The following is a 17102-nucleotide window of genomic DNA, read 5'->3' on the forward strand; positions in this document are numbered from 1 at the left end:
CCTAGAAAGTCAACCCCAAGTTATTATAGTAGTTTGAGTCTCCAGGTATCACGCACACCTTTTACTTTTTCAAATTAACCCTTTGTAGATTTTTAAGGAATATTTTTCGTCAAAAAACAAGGATTCTTTTCAATAGCTCCAAAGTCAGCAAACCTAGAAAGTCAACCCCAAGTTATTATAGTAGTTTGAGTCTCCAGGTATCACGCACACCTTTTACTTTTTCAAATTAACCCTTTGTAGATTTTTAAGGAATATTTTTCGTCAAAAATCAAGGATTCTCTTCAATAGCTCCTAAGTCAGCTGACCTAGAAAGTCAAACCCAAGTGATTATAGTAGTTGTGGTCTCCAGGTATCACGCACACCTTTTACTTTTTCAAATTAACCCTTTGTAGATTTTTAAGGAATATTTTTTTAATCAAAAAACAAGGATTCTTTTCAATAGCTCCTAAGTTAGCAAACCTAGATAGTAAAAGCTAAGTGATTATAGTAGTTATGGTCTCCCGGTATCATGCACACCTTTTACTTTTTCAAATTGACCCTTTGTTGATTTTTAAGGAATATTTTTTGTCAAAAAACAAGGATTCTTTTCAATAGCTCCTAAGTCAGCAAACCTAGAAAGTCAAATCCAAGTGATTATAGTAGTTGTGGTCTCCAGGTATCACACACAGTTTACTTTTTCAATTCCAATCTGGGCGATATAACAGGCCTTTCATTGTTATTCAGCATAAAGGGCTTCTTGAGCCGCTCTTGGTCTGACCCGTCACCCAGGACCTCTTTGCCTTGGGTGACCTTACCGGGGGCCTCAAGCCCCTGACAATGTAGCTTCTCCATAGGTTCATTTGGGCTCAACCTCTCATAACCCTCTTTACTTTCTCCACTGCTCTTCTCCCTGTACACAAACTGCTGCTCCTTCTGCCGCTGCCATCTCTGCAAGACTTGTACGTCTTCAGGGCTCTTGGACGAGCAGGTCGGATCACCACCGACCCTTCTCACCCTGGACTATTTGAGTAGTCCTTAAGCAGGAGACCACTCCCCTCAGGCAGGAGGCTACGGTCCATCCGGACCAGAACCTCCCACCACAAGAAGTTTCTTTCCCTCTGTTGTTGGACTCATGGAACACTTCTTAAACACTGTCATTTTAACCATGATTTAATCAATCACTGCACTTGTAAAGTAAAGTCAACTTTAAATCTTGTGTACATAGTAAGTCTTTTTTTTTTTTTTATCTTATATTAAATTTAAATTGTTTTTCTTTCATGCATGGCCTATTTAATTTTATACATCCTGTTTGTATTATTGTTCTTGGTTGTATGTTGCATCAAAATCACCAAAAGAAGTTCCTGGCCTTTTAATTTGTCCATTTACAATGGCAATAAACCTTTTCTTATTCTGATTTCTGATTCTGATAATCCCTGAAAGTACATTAGAATAAAATTGCACTGGATGAAATATACATATTTATTAATGTGTTTGCAACAGGTAAGAAATAAATAAATAGAAAATATGTGTCCAGCAGAATAACAACATTCTGAAACAAAATGAGAAAGCCAAGTTTGTTGGTGTTGTGTGGTTGTCTCAGTTGCAGACAAGGCATTTCCATGCTTTTTCGTCTGCGTTGTTGATGTCAACTTCTGACATTCCAACGCATTCCCCGTGAAACCAACGGTCACAATCATCACATTGAATCTGTCATAATAAAATTAAATAAGAAACATTATTATGTGGTATTTTAGGAATGCAGTATGTTAATACATAATTACAACTAAATTAAATCACTCTTACCCAGCCTGCTGGTGGCTGACCAGGAAGTTTAGGTGTTTTTTTGTGTGCACACATCACACAATTAGATTCTGTTTGAAATACTACCAAAAAAGTAGTTTTAGTCTTATTAGTTTATTTACTGTACAAAAAATGTTTTTAACTTGCATACTACTGACCTGAACCCTGCAAGAGGTCAACAGCCATTGCCTTTCTCTCTTTGTACATACTACCTCTCGTAGTAGAGAACTCGATGTTGGGGATCGCCGGGAAAGCCTGCATTATCTGCTTTGCCATCTAAAAATACACATTTACAAACAAAGAAAATTACAATATGCGATGCAATAATAGTGAATCCTGTTAATTGATAATGTCAATAAGCCTCTTTCTTATTCTAATTCTGAAAGAGAAAATTCTGGGCCCTAATATAAACCATATTTTTTAACCTCTATTTTTAACCATAGGGCCCAAAGTAGAGGCGTGAGCACCTTATTGAGGACAGCATGATCAGTTAAATACAATACAGATATGGGCACAGTCTGGTTACTTTGCAGACAACATCTCTGTTTCACTGTCAGCAGGTGAATGTGGGCCAGTGGATTCACTCTGTCACTGCATCCAACAGATCAGTGTGTGGACTGGCCTCCTGCTGGTGCAACAGATCAGTGTGTGGATGCAAAACAACTTTCTCTTGCTGAACTCAGACAAGACCTAAATCATCGTCTTTGGCCCAAAGAAACAAAGAGAAAGTGTTCACCTCCAGAGTCTCACTCTAAAACCTACAAACCTGGGGGCAATAATGGACTCAGACTTGAATTTTCAAAGCCATGTCAATTCAATCAGTAGCTTTTTAAAAAACATTGCCAAAATCAAAAGTATAGTGTCTAAACTTGGACAGACTTATCTGTGCATTTGTCTCCAGTAGATTAGACTACTGTAACGGCCGCTCACTGGCCTCTCCAAACGAGCTGTAAAACAGCTGCAGTACATCCAGAACGCTGCTGCTCGGGTCCTGACTAGAACCAGGAAGTATGATCACATTAGTCCTGTTCTCAGGTCTCTGCACTGGCTCCTGTGGCTCAGAGAAGAGACTTTAAAGCAGCTCTGCTTGTGTACAAGTCTCTCCATGGCCTAGCACCAAAGTACATCTCTGACATGTTAGTGCCATATGAACCATCTCGGACTCTGAGGACCTCAGGGACCGGCCTCCTGCTGGTTCCCAGAGTCAGGACAAAACATGGACCGGCCTCCTGCTGGTGCCAGAGTCAGGACTAAACATGGGGAATCTGCGTTTCCGTTTTATGCAGCTAAAATCTGGAACAGTCTTCCTGAAGATGTGAGACAGATTCTGCTCTGACAATGTTGAAAACCTAAGCTAAAAACAGTTTTATTTAGCTGTGTTTGACTGAAAGGATTTTTTCTTTGCACTCTTCTCTTTTATTTCTTAAACTGTCTTGTGTTTTCTGTCATTTCTTTGTGATTTTAATTCATTTTTCCTGTTGTGTGAACCACTTTGAATGGCATTGTGAATGAAATGTGCTCTACAAATAAACTTGCCTTCACTTACCGAAAAAGTAGGGGTTTGAGGTAATAAATGTTAAGAAACACTGCTCTATGATAAATGCACATTACAGAATTTTTTAGGTCTTTTTTAGATCTCTTTCTCACAGTCGACCCTGTCAAAACAAGTGCCCTTTATATCTCCCATGCCCCATATAATACATGATACCTTAGCCACTATTACACCACAGCTGAATCCATCCTTCTGCAAAGGGTGTTGTAGTGTCCCACCCTTCCAGTTAATGTTTCTCCACTCCCGTTTCTGGTGATGAAGGTGTCTCAGATTGAGATATACCCTGTGCACACATATTTTATTTAAAGTTTTACATTTCCCATGTAATATCAATCAACTTATGTACATACTTCAATTTCTCGGCTGCCTGACTTGAAGACTCCATCTCCAAAGCACTTTTGGCGGGGTCAATCAAATATACTGTCCCGTTTCCAGCATGAATGAACTGAAAGAACAAGGCATTATTCTGTTGTTGTATTGTAGTGCAGTATTGGGTGAACATTACACTTTTTGTCAAAAACAAACCAGTAGGTTCCAATGGTTGTCATTAACAAGCACAGGTGAAAGGATGGCATCATACTTGGTCAGTTTTACCTGCCAATAAAAAACACATTTATTTAGTCAAATTCTTCTCTCGCTCACTTCCTCCCTCTCGCTCTTTCTTCATAGCCGCGTTCTCTTCCCCTTTCCTCTCTTTCTTTCTCTCCATCTCTCCCTTCTGTTTCTCTCTCCCACCCCCCCTCTCTCTTCCTCCCTCCTCTCTTTTGAGGGTTTTCCTGGGCAGTGACAGTCTCAAAAACAACTGGGCTCAGTACATCTTGGACATGTTAGTGCCATGTGAACCATCTCGGACTCTGAGGATCTCAGACCGTCAAGGCTCAGGCAGTCAAAGATGTTCAGGGCCTTTCGAACAGGTGTTCACTGTTAAGGTACACTTTGGTCTCCCCGTAGTGATATCTGGGCATTTGACCCATCCTCTTGAGCTCGGCTTAGTCAGGACTACCTTCACTTGAAAAAATGTACATATTGTACATATTTTCTGTTGATTTGGGAAGATGGAGCATGAGAAGGAAACCCATCCATATACGGGCAGACACATGCAAACGGAAGGTGTAGTAACTCTGACAGGACTAGGAAAAAGGGGTGAGCTTCAGGTTGGGACAGGCCAAGATAGCGGTGGATCGGAACAAGGGGTGGAGGGTTCAGACAGAGCTAGATCAGTGTGAGGACCCTGTTTCTGAGGATGATCCAGGCTTAGCTCAGGGTTAAGTTTGGCTTTACTCAATGAACGGGGATGAGTCGATTTTTGGGAACCGCAGGGGTTTTGCTTCACTGTGGGAGGAGCAGTTGATTTTTTGACCTTTTTTTTTCCAAATAAAGGTGTGTCAAATATTGGTCACAATAATGGTCTTTTAAAAATCTCACTTAATATCTCTCTCTCTTTGCTGTTCCTCACTCTCGGTTACCGTCTCTCTGTATCTACAGGAGCTATGTGTAACATAAGAAAAACACACTTACAGTCGATAATAGATGTCTTTCCACCTGGCTTTGCTCCTTATACAGAATGACCATAGCTGTATAGTGGTCCATCAAAAAAAATTTTGTTCAGGACTTTTTCATGGTTGGCAGCATGATGTATGATACCTTCAATCACCTGAGAGGAAAAGGTTATTATTCAATAAACAAAGGCCTTTATTATTTTTTGGACTGCTTGTTGTTACCTCTCCATTAAGCCATTCATGGGGTTTCAGTGTATTCAAATCAAAGTGACGGATGAGTATGCTACTCCCAGGATTTTGTGCCGCAATGGCACATACCACCATTTCTGTCTGCTGCCTTCTCCATAATGAAGCCACCTGTGGAAAATTAGAAAATGTTAAAGTAACCTTAATACTGCACTGAATAGTATACATTATACAAAGAGATGAGCTGTCACTGTAGAATAAAACAAACATATTCTTAAAGATGTGAACGTTACCTTTTTCTCTTCATCTTGTTTCTCTGCATTAATTTTCTTTGGCCTTGGCAGTGTTGTTGGAGGGTTGAAATATTTTGACTTGGAGGTAGTAGTTGAACGGATTCTCTTATTCCACGCCTCCTGGTGATCATCCTTTGGCCTAACCGCTCTACTGGATGTGTACAAAATTTTCAATGGGAAGTTGTTCTCGTTGATGTGCTCAACATACCGTCCCTGCAGAGATGTGAACAAGACCCTAATGAAATCAGCTGGTCTCAAATGTAGTTTCCGTTGAAGAATGGAATTTTTGACCAGTCCAAACCACAGTTCAACGTGACAGTTGGTGTCTCTGGTTTTTTTTGTCACGGTAGTCAATGCATCGGAGCCAGTATACCGTTTTAGGTCCCCCAGTAAAATGCCACTCCACAGAGGGAATAGTCCCATATATCGTTTCAGGAGCACCTCAACCACACCCGGGCAAAAATACCCATTTGCCCTGCCTGTTTTTTCCTCAGAGAGTATGTCACACAGAGCCTGTTCTCTTTGAAGGGCAAACGCTGCGGTAAAGGGGGAATAAGCCACAATATTTTTTTGCGTCCTCTCTTTTGTGACTTCATCCGCTGAGCACCTCTCGAGTATAGGCTCCATTTTATGACGTAAGATGAAACCATCCAAGACCCTTCGACTCTGTTTGACCCTGCTGTTCTCTTCTTCAGAAATGAAGATAACACACATGTGTTTAAAAATGTTGAGCGCTCTCTCCAGGCTCGTAGTGTTTTGGAGAGCAGCAAAACAGTACAGGACAAACTCCTTCATGGCCTTGTCTTTTGTTTTTAAGCCTATGGCCTGGCTAACAGCTTTTATTATATGGGCTGCACAAAGATGAACTACGGTGAATGAAATATTTCCAGACTCATTGTGGACAATTGAATGTGCTCTTTCAAGGTAGCTGTTAATATTTTCTTTGTTGAAGGCAAGCAACACGCTATGGATTTGTGCCCAACTGAAATCGGTTTCTATTTGGCTTATTTTCCTTTTTGTTATGAAAGAGAGATGCCTTTGGAACTCCATGAGCCAGTTTGTGATGGACGGGATGGCATGATTATTTGTGATCATCTCTGTCACCGGTAAGGGGGGGTTATTTTTTCCCATCCCTGGCAAAACCAAAGCATAATATAAAATGCGTTTACCTTGGTCCATTTTTTTCACGACACCACCAGTTGCATCCAGATATAAAGCCACCTTCCCTCTTTTTAGATGCTCCGTCAGTATTTTCATTCCGGCCTCAGTCTCCAGGTGAATTGAAAGTGGCTCGATTTGCAACCGGGACAGATAGCCTTTTGAAGTGGGGTAACTGCCACTCTCTTTTATGATTTTGTGTGTTAGCATTAATTCCAAAAGTGAATCAGCATGAAGGCGCCTTGTTTTTCTAAACTCAGAACTGATAGTCTTAAGGACATCTTTGGTCAGACTTTTTGTCACATTGCCAGCAAATATTTCGTCTCTTGGTGTGTTTTTGAGTTGTGAATAATAATAATTACTTATTCCATTTTTTATAGCTTTGGCAATTGCTCCACGCCTGGAATATTTTGCAGGTCGGAATTTGTGTTGTTTTTTGGCATGCATTATTTTGCCCCTTCTTGTAACCCTGAATGCTACTGCTTTCAAACTGGAAGACGGTTCATGAGCCCTGGTGAAGTGATAGCTTGCCTTACAGTTGTCAAAAGTACAAATTGCTGTAGCAGAAAAGAACAAACTTTTTTGTTTACGACTGTCTTTTTTGCGGAGATGTTGATAAGTAAATTTAAGTGGGCAACTTGGACTCATTTTTACAAATTCGTTGTAAAATATAGTTGTCCACGGGGCTCTCAATTTGTTTTCCCCACAATTTGGTTTTATTTCATTCCACTGTTCTTTGCCAATATATATTTTGAATTTCTGTGGCCCCGTGTTGCAGAGTCTCATTTTCTTTTTGGATTTTTGCTGATGGGGCAAAGATGACTGTGTCTCTGGAGACTGTGTCTCTGGAGACTGTGGCTCTGGAGACTGTGGCTCTGGAGACTGTGGCTCTGGAGACTGTGTCTCTGGAGACTGTGTCTCTGGAGACTGTGGCTCTGGAGACTGTGGCTCTGGAGACTGTGGCTCTGGAGACTGTGTCTCTGGAGACTGTGGCTCTGGAGACTGTGTCTCTGGAGACTGTGGCTCTGGAGACTGTGTCTCTGGTGATTGTGGCTTTGGTGACTGTGGCTCTGGTGACTGTGGCTTTGGTGACTGTGGCTCTGGTGACTGTGGCTTTGGTGACTGTGGCTCTGGTGACTGTGGCTCTGGAGAGTGTGGCTCTGGTGACTGTGGCTCTGGAGAGTGTGGCTCTGCTGACTGTGGCTCTGGAGAGTGTGGGTCTTGAGACTGTGGCTCTGGTGACTGTGGCTCTGGAGAGTGTGGCTCTGGTGACTGTGGCTCTGGAGAGTGTGGGTCTTGAGACTGTGGCTCTGGTGACTGTGGCTCTGGAGAGTGTGGGTCTTGAGACTGTGGCTCTGGTGACTGTGGCTCTGGAGAGTGTGGGTCTTGAGACTGTGGCTCTGGTGACTGTGGCTCTGGAGAGTGTGGCTCTTGAGAGTGTGGCACTGGGTCATCTTTGTTTGTTTTTGCCTCCACTTGTGTAGATTTTCTTTTTCCTAAAAAAAAAAACAGGTGAGTTTATTCAAGAAATTAATTAAAAAACAACAAATATTTTGATGATGGTCACCTGAGGATGACTGTGGCTCTGGTGACTGTGGCTCTGGTGACTGTGGCTCTGGAGAGTGTGGCTCTGGAGAGTGTGGCTCTGGTGATTGTGGCTCTGGAGACTGTGGCTCTGGAGACTGTGGCTCTGGAGACTGTGGCTCTGGAGAGTGTGGCTCTGGAGACTGTGGCTCTGGTGACTGTGGCTCTGGAGACTGTGGCTCTGGAGACTGTGGCTCTGGAGACTGTGGCTCTGGAGAGTGTGGCTCTTGAGAGTGTGGCTCTGGAGAGTGTGGCTCTTGAGAGTGTGGCTCTGGAGAGTGTGGCTCTTGAGAGTGTGGCACTGGGTCATCTTTGTTTGTTTTTGCCTCCACTTGTGTACACTTTCTTTTTCCTAAAAAAGGGTGAGTTTATTGAAGAAATTAATCAAAAAACAAAACCAAAAATGTAGGATGATAACTTGCTAGCCATTTGGGTTCCCTTAGCAAAACTGCTCAGTGGTGCCCCCATGCACCCTACCCACAACGTGTAAAATGTACTAGGGGTTTGATGTCTATAATCTAAACTTAAGGTAACTACATCTGAAGTTGTTTTTTTATCAATTTAATTTGGTAAATATAGAATAGATGACAATCCTACGTGGCATCTACTAAGAAGTTTTCTACAAAAATAATTACATTTTCTGTATTTTAGTGCATTTTAGATACAATGTTAATTGCAACTCAATACTCTCCAATTATATATGAGGGCCCCTCACAGTCCCTAAATGCCCTTCTTCTTCTCTTTTGCAGAACAGATCGTGGCTCACAGACTGTAAACTATTTATTTTAAATTTATAAAAACATGACTTCGACATTTGTAACAAGTTGAGTCAATTTGACTTTGCGCACGCGCGGTGTCAGCTCCGCGGTTTGCCGCACCAGCTGGAGGCATCGCACGTCTTATTTTCGTGGTTTCTGTTAGAATATGAGGCCAATTTTCATCATCTAAAGACTGTATTGATACTTGTAGTTGATAGAATATGTACCAACATTGTTTCTAGCAATGCCCCTGATCTCTCTGTGTCTGTTTAAACAGTGGCTTGCGGAGCTGCCCGTGCACATCTCCAATTTGGAGAGGGGCGCAACTCAAGTATTGGATTGATTTAGAACTAAAGACAGATTAGGCCTCAAATGAAAGACAACACTACCCAGCATGCCAGATCCCTGTGCCAAGAACACAATTATCAAATAATTAGGCCTGATTTTTTAGGCTACTGGGCCCGTCACCGTGGAAATCCACCGGTGTGCTGAATGCACATGGAGATGGTCAAAACGAAACGATGTAAAAAAATACAAATAAAAAGAGAATAATAAGTTTACAAAAGCCGTGGCACAGCTTCTAAAACGGCTGAGTCACTACTGGTAATACATTTATCAATCTAAACTTTAAATAAGTTATCACGAGGCTTCCCCCGTATTATAACTTTCAGAATAGCCTTTGATATAATTAATTGATATAATTTGATTAAGAAACATACCTCGCTGAAGAACTTCTTCTCGGATTCCTCTTCTGTTTTCCATCCAAATTGTTTTCAACCATTTTTCTAAATTAGGTTGATTTTCGGCGAAAACCACATGCGTAATGGCGCTCCATTTTCCAGGTGTAATTACACCACTAAACCCGCTATCCTTGAATGCATTTATCAATGCATCTCTCCCTCCTGCTTCTTCCCAGAGGTCGTTATGCTTCGGTTTTTTTCCTTTTTTAACACGTCCCATGTTTCAAATGGCATACTTCGATATATAAATTTGTACAATTACTTTGACCTTCCTTGCATCCGGGACAGACTATGGAAATAATGACTTGCGCAGGAGAAGACAGCATGAGTGACGTCCAAATTGGTATACTAGCCAATGAAAATTACCATATCCTTTGCATTTTATATAATAATAATAATAGTAATAATAATAATAATAATAATTTTAAAATGTATAAATTATAATTGTAGTAAGACCAATAAGAATAATTCAGAATAGGAATAATATTGCTTGGGTCTACAATTATTGAGTAGGCAAAGAGGAGAATTATGGATATTCTATTGAATAATCAAAATGCTCCAATTTCACTTTTTTCGAGTAAGAGTGTTTTTTTAAAAGCTTTCCATAAGTTATCTGTTCTTTTACTTCTGTACCTACTTGTGTTGCAACACTTAAATTTCCCAATTGTGTGGACAAATAAAGGCTTATCTTACCTTAGACTATGATACGGCTGGAGAAGATGAGGCTAAATGTATTACTTCTTTAAACATGGTCTTTAGCCAGGTTTGGCCCTGATTTGAGGTTCTGGGCACATATGTTTGATATGGATCAGTAGTCTGTTGGTGCAGTTTACAATAAAAGAAAATTGATGGACTATATGTTTTTGTCACCTAATATCACCAACATCAGAAGGCTAAATTAATACAAATTTTACAGATTTTTTCTCAAATAAAATTACCGTTAGGCTATCCTATTAGATTTATCGTTTGAATAATAATGCTACTAATAATAATACTAAAACTACTACTACTACTACTACTGCCCAGGTATCTCTGCACCAGCCCCTTACAGATCCTCCTGCAGGTGGAAAAAGGTGGTTTGCCCTCTCCAGGTCGGTGGAGAGTCCTTGCCACAAGTGGAGGAGTTCAAATATCTCGGGGTCTTGTTCACGAGTAAAGGAAGGATGGAGCGTGAGATTGACAGTTGGACCGGTGCAGCGGCTGCAGTGATGCAGTCACTGCATCGGACTGTTGTGGTGAAGAAAGAGCTGAAGCTCAACGTTCCTACCCTCACCCGGTCATGAGCTTTGGGTAATGACCGAAAGGACAAGATCGTGGATACAAGCGGTCGAAATGTATTCCCTCCACAGTGTGGCTGGGCGCTCCCTTAGAGATAGGGTGAGGAGCTCAGTCACATGAGAGGAGCTCAGAGTAAAGCCGCTGCTCTTCCATGTCGAGAGGAGCCAACTGAGGGAGATGGATTGGAGGGATTATGTCTCTCGGCTGGCCTAGGAATGCCTCAGGATCCCCCTAGAGGAGCTGCAGTGAGTGTCTGGGAGCCCTTGATTAGACTGCTGCCCCTACAACCTGGCCCCGGAGAAGCGGAAGATGGATGATAATAAATCACAAGCCAAAAGAGCACCTAATCAGGGGTTGAATTGTAATATTTATTCAATTTACAAAAGCACTGCAGATGTCTGAAAATCTCAGAACTCCTTAAGAAATTCCAGGCAGTGATGTAGTAACGTTAAATGTGTGGGCTGAAATTTCACATTTCATTCTCTGGAGAAGGCCCTGGTTGTCATTATTGTCAAAGTCAAATGAAATGTTATAATATTTCTTGATCCTGTAATTGCTGATAAAAGAATTGAGAAAGAGAGAATGGAAAAGAATTAATGACCTAATTTGTGATATGTCACTTTTAGGAACAAATATAGTGCATTACCTGTGGAGGTCCTGGTCAGAAATTTTTTGGCTGTTTTCCTCAAATGTTGCGTCATAGCAAATGCAGTTCAATTTTATCCATGGCAGAGAATTTATCTCTGCTAAAATTATGCAGTGTATACAACCTGTAACATACAGTAGCACGTATAAAATGTAGGTATATTCCTGAAATAAATTGGTAAATTTCCACCAATTCAAAGGAAATCAGTAAACTTATGTTAAAATTGTGAATACTCACCTGTATGTGATTTGTGCATTGGAAATAATGTTGATTGCAAGATGATATTATATTATGATTCATGGAGACAGAACCTGATTTAAGTAAAAGGCAACTTAAGACTCAAACTACTATAATCACTTAGCATTTACTTTCTAGGTCAGCTGACTTAGGTGCTATTGAAAAGAATCCTTGTTTTTTGACGAAAAATATTCCTTAAAAATCTACAAAGAGTTAATTTGAAAAAGTAAAAGGTGTGCGTGATACCTGGAGACCACAACTACTATAATCACTTGGGTTTGACTTTCTAGGTTTGCTGACTTAGGAGCTATTGAAAAGAAGCGTTGTTTTTTGACGAAAAATATTCCTTAAAAATCTACAAAGGGTTAATTTGAAAAAGTAAAAGGTGTGCGTGATACCTGGAGACCACAACTACTATAATCACTTAGCTTTTACTATCTAGGTTTGCTAACTTAGGAGCTATTGAAAAGAATCCTTGTTTTTTGACGAAAAATATTCCTTAAAAATCTACAAAGGGTTAATTTGAAAAAGTAAAAGGTGTGCGTGATACCTGGAGACCACAACTACTATAATCACTTAGCTTTTACTATCTAGGTTTGCTAACTTAGGAGCTATTGAAAAGAATCCTTGTTTTTTGACGAAAAATATTCCTTAAAAATCTACAAAGGGTTAATTTGAAAAAGTAAAAGGTGTGCGTGATACCTGGAGACCACAACTACTATAATCACTTAGCTTTTACTATGTAGGTTTGCTAACTTAGGAGCTATTGAAAAGAATCCTTGATTTTTGACAAAAAATATTCCTTAAAAATCTATAAAGGGTTAATTTGAAAAAGTAAAAGGTGTGCGTGATACCTGGAGACCACAACTACTATAATCACTTGGGTTTGACTTTCTAGGTCAGCTGACTTAGGAGCTATTGAAGAGAATCCTTGATTTTTGACGAAAAATATTCCTTAAAAATCTACAAAGGGTTAATTTGAAAAAGTAAAAGGTGTGCGTGATACCTGGAGACTCAAACTACTATAATAACTTGGGGTTGACTTTCTAGGTTTGCTGACTTTGGAGCTATTGAAAAGAATCCTTGTTTTTTGACGAAAAATATTCCTTAAAAATCTACAAAGGGTTAATTTGAAAAAGTAAAAGGTGTGCGTGATACCTGGAGACCACAACTACTATAATCACTTGGGTTTGACTTTCTAGGTCAGCTGACTTAGGAGCTATTGAAGAGAATCCTTGATTTTTGACGAAAAATATTCCTTAAAAATCTATAAAGGGTTAAATTGAAAAAGTAAAAGGTGTGCGTGATACCTGGAGACCACATCTACTATAATCACTTAGCTTTTACTATCTAGGTTTGCTAACTTAGGAGCTATTGAAAAGAATCCTTGTTTTTTGACGAAAAATATTCCTTAAAAATCTACAAAGGGTTAATTTGAAAAAGTAAAAGGTGTGCGTGATACCTGGAGACCACAACTACTATAATCACTTAGCTTTTACTATGTAGGTTTGCTAACTTAGGAGCTATTGAAAAGAATCCTTGTTTTTTGACGAAAAATATTCCTTTAAAATTAACAAAGGGTTAAATTGAAAAAGTAAAAGGTGTGCGTGATACCCGGAGACTCAAACTACTATAATCATTTAACGTTTACTATCTAGGTTCGCTCATTTAGGAGCTATTGAAAAGAATCCTTGTTTTTTGACTAAAAATATTCTTTAAAAATCTACAAAGGGTTAATTTTTTAGCCCAAAAGGACTATGACATCTAGGATTAGCAACTTGGATTCATGCTCAATGTTTTTTTTTTTTTTTATATAAATATGTTTATATTTTTTAAGATAACAAACGGTACTTTAGAGATTGTCCCTAACTGGCGCACCAAGCGGCACTTCAGCGCGCAGCTCCCTGTGTCGAGCTACTGCAGGCGGGGCACACTCAGAGGAAGCTCCCGCTCTAGTTGCGGAGGCGAATATCCAACGTCCAACGTGAAACTAACTTCACCGCGGTTCTGACGTGGCCTTTGTTTGATCCTGTTCTAGTCCTTTTTTTTAGTCCTAGTTTGGTCCAAGTGTTTGTCCAGGTTCAGATTGAGTCTTAGTTTAATCCCATTTTTGATGTGGTGAAAATGCAAGAGTGAACGCACCCTTAAAGTATAAAATATTAAGATTGCAAGTGCACTTTGTCACATTTCTGCTCGGGGTCCATCACCTGCTTGTCACTATGGAGATGTGAGGATTCCTTTTTACAATGTTCCACTGTATGGCATTACATTTTATTATTATTTTTTGCCTTGCATTTTTCATTTACTTGTGTTTTGATTGCTAAAAAAGAAATAAAACATGCATTCTTACTGTGAGCGGAGTCCACAGTATAGCCCTGTAACATGGTCTGGTGGCGTCACCTGCTGGTGTCCATGGAGATAGCTAAGTTTAATACCATAGGGATATTGAGGACATCATGTACCTAAGAAAACGAACGAAATGACGTCGGCAATTAACGACAACTGTTGCTCTGTATTCAGCTTCCACAACTATAGCTAACGGCATCATATTACAATAATCAGCTGAAACGATTTCTTCCTGTTTCTGTTTCATTCTTGTTTTATGTCACATTTGAGATTTTCCCCATTCAAAAGATACCATAGAATTGTTAATGACAATGGCAGTGTTCTTAATTTCATAAAATTCTGAAAGGCATGAATTGCGTTTTTCTTATGGAGAACACTGCCATCTAGTGGTCATGGTTGAGATTGCATTGAGGACTCATAGTCGACTTTGGTCATCTATTTCTATTGAGTTAATGGGTGTTCAATAGGAACAAAAATGTATGTTTTCTTTCTTTTTACGATCCTGTAAGACAATATTTTTGAAGTCCCTCTAAAATGTGCAGGTAAATGTCTCATCTTAGTTTTGTTTAATCTCTTGCTCATCCAAAAAAAAAAGAAGCTGAGTGTCTAAGTTTGTATTATAATTGTTATGTTTATTTTGTTATCATTTTTGATATTTATATAATTTTTCACCGTTACGTTGGATACGTTCCTCTTCTCTATAATCTCTACATAATTAAAACAAATTACAAGTGTTTTACATGTTTTATGTCCTGCAATTATTGAATTAATAAATCAATGCTTATTACTGTCTGATGTTTTACAGGCTGTGAGGCCAAAGAGGCGGAGGGACGACGGCCTCCGAAACGGCATGAACGGTGAAATCTGCAGCAAACGGCGGCGATCACGGAGTGCGTCACAGGAGTGAATCTCTCAACAAAGAGCATCGAACTAAAGGGAGTTTGAACCAGAACTGCCCCCGCTTCTGCTCTCCCAAAATCCACAAACACAGAAAGTTAAGCCTCAAAATCCAAACTTGTTTTTCCTTGAATCCAGCGGACCACTCCAGCAGGACCTTCCAGAGCAACAATGAAAGAGGAAATTATTTATTCTTCTTATTTTTGTTTTGAATTACGCTGTCATTTGCAGAATTCATTGTTATTAAGATCCGTTTGTACATCTGTTTTCTCGGGAGCAGCTGCATGCACCCATCTCAGTGTTTTCAGAACTCTGTCTTGAAATGTTGTTGTTGTTGATGCAATTGTGCAATATAAAACTAAGTCGTAATAGGTTGCATCAAAATAGTCCAAAATGCAGCTAGAGAAAGACAAATATTCCAAAATCTACAGATCAGACTTTATGACCACTGATGAGTTAAAGGAATAAAAATAAAGTAGATAGGTTAAATGCATTACAGTGCATATTCAGTGTGTAAGAAGCAAAAAAATTGAATAAAATGACAGGACAGGAAAAGGACATCTAAATCTATGCTAAATCTGTTGAACCTGCCTCTGAAATCAGACTGCGTATAGTAGTAATAAGTTGCCCTTGCCGGATCCTATTTAACACATTTCAGATGTTTAACTACAGATATGTAAACAACTGTTTGTGTTTTCTCGTTTATAAAAGTGTCATTTGTTGCCAATTGGGTCATAGTCGGGCACAAAATTTGTTCATCATATTTTTTTGCGTCACTTCTAAACTTGTCATTTTGAATAAGATACCAGTAAGACTGGGATACCTGCTGTATATCTTGGACTGGACTGTCAGTCCAGTCCAAGTAAAAAGTTAAAAGACAGGGCATTTGTATAGCATTTATTTTGCAAATTGGTGGCATCTTAAGAAATATTACGTTGACTGCAAAACTTTGTGACTGCCCAAACCCTGTATAAAGAACATCAGGAATGGCATCTGATGTAAAGCCTTTGCCAACTCAGTAAATGTTGTGGTTATGTATAATTGAAAATAATAGCATTTAGCAAACCTCAAATATTTGGCACTGACCATTTGTTCACACTGTCCAATTACAGTATGCGAGTATATGTAAAATGTAGATAATCTTAAACTTTAAACTCTGTCCTTTCTTAATACATTTCACACATTCTGGACAGTGAAATACTTTGTTTTAACATTTTCTTGCCTTCAAACCCGGATCATCCCGTGCATCTTCTTTTTATGGCGTGAATGTTTTTTAATGGTTGACAACGATGCACTTTGGTGAAGGTCGAATCAACACTGTTTTTCGATTTCTAAAATGTCTAGATGTGATCTGGACTATTGTTGGCTTGAGATCGGTTCAGAATGAAACCTCAGCTGTCTTAAATATTTTGTGTAAATTGACTGTGTGTATGTGTTAATATATAGTGTTGTATGTTAGCAAGGTTGTTTTGAATAGCTTGTGGCTCAATGTTTTCAAGTATTTCTGGCTCTCAACATTCAAATATTTTGTACAGTGGAAAGAGCATGAAGTACTTTTTCTAGTTAGTTGCATTGAAGGACATACAGGATGTCTATCCCCCTTTCCCGCTGCAGTCATCCATTTGAAAACAACTTCAATGGAATAACAGGAAATATTTGGTGGACAAATCACAAAGTTTAAAGCAGCAAAGGCCGATAAGAGATTAGAGGCACTGCAGTGTCATGAACCAAAATGTTTACAGCAACCCAAAATATCTTTCCGTAAGATGCAAAACGACATCATAGTTTCAGACTCCCAGCATTATGCAAACCTTTTTTTTTTTTTCAACAAAAACGATGTATGGTACCTTTGTTCATGTCTTCTTATATATATATATATATATATATATATATATATATATATATATATTTATATTTATATTATTTTTTGCACTTTAAAGTATATAATAAATCTGAAATTTGCATTTAAAATACATAATTTTCTTTTTTCCATTTCTACACATTTTCTCCATGTTTTCATTTGTCCCATTTGTTGTTACATGATCTGAAACACACACACACAAATCCAATTTCATAATCATTTTTATTTGTATCCAAAGTTAATAACCCTTTACAACTCATTATATTAAAAAAAAAAAAAAAAAAAAAA

General features: G+C 39.1%; 1 protein-coding gene across 1 annotated transcript in view; it reads left to right on the forward strand.

The window, feature by feature from the left end:
• fkbp5 (FKBP prolyl isomerase 5) overlaps nt 1-16775 on the forward strand; it is a 25650-nt gene extending 8875 nt beyond the window's left edge. Inside the window, exon 10 of the mRNA XM_072452416.1 lies at nt 14862-16775. Coding sequence (XP_072308517.1) covers nt 14862-14963 — 102 coding nt within the window. The 3' untranslated portion in view covers nt 14964-16775. The remainder of the gene's footprint in view (nt 1-14861) is intronic.
• The last annotated feature ends 327 nt before the right edge of the window (nt 16776-17102 follow it).

The sequence above is a fragment of the Eucyclogobius newberryi genome, unplaced genomic scaffold, assembly GCF_026437365.1.
Source record: "Eucyclogobius newberryi isolate DKJ021-1_F unplaced genomic scaffold, fEucNew1.0.hap1 SCAF_19, whole genome shotgun sequence".
NCBI classification, from domain to species: domain Eukaryota; kingdom Metazoa; phylum Chordata; class Actinopteri; order Gobiiformes; family Gobiidae; genus Eucyclogobius; species Eucyclogobius newberryi.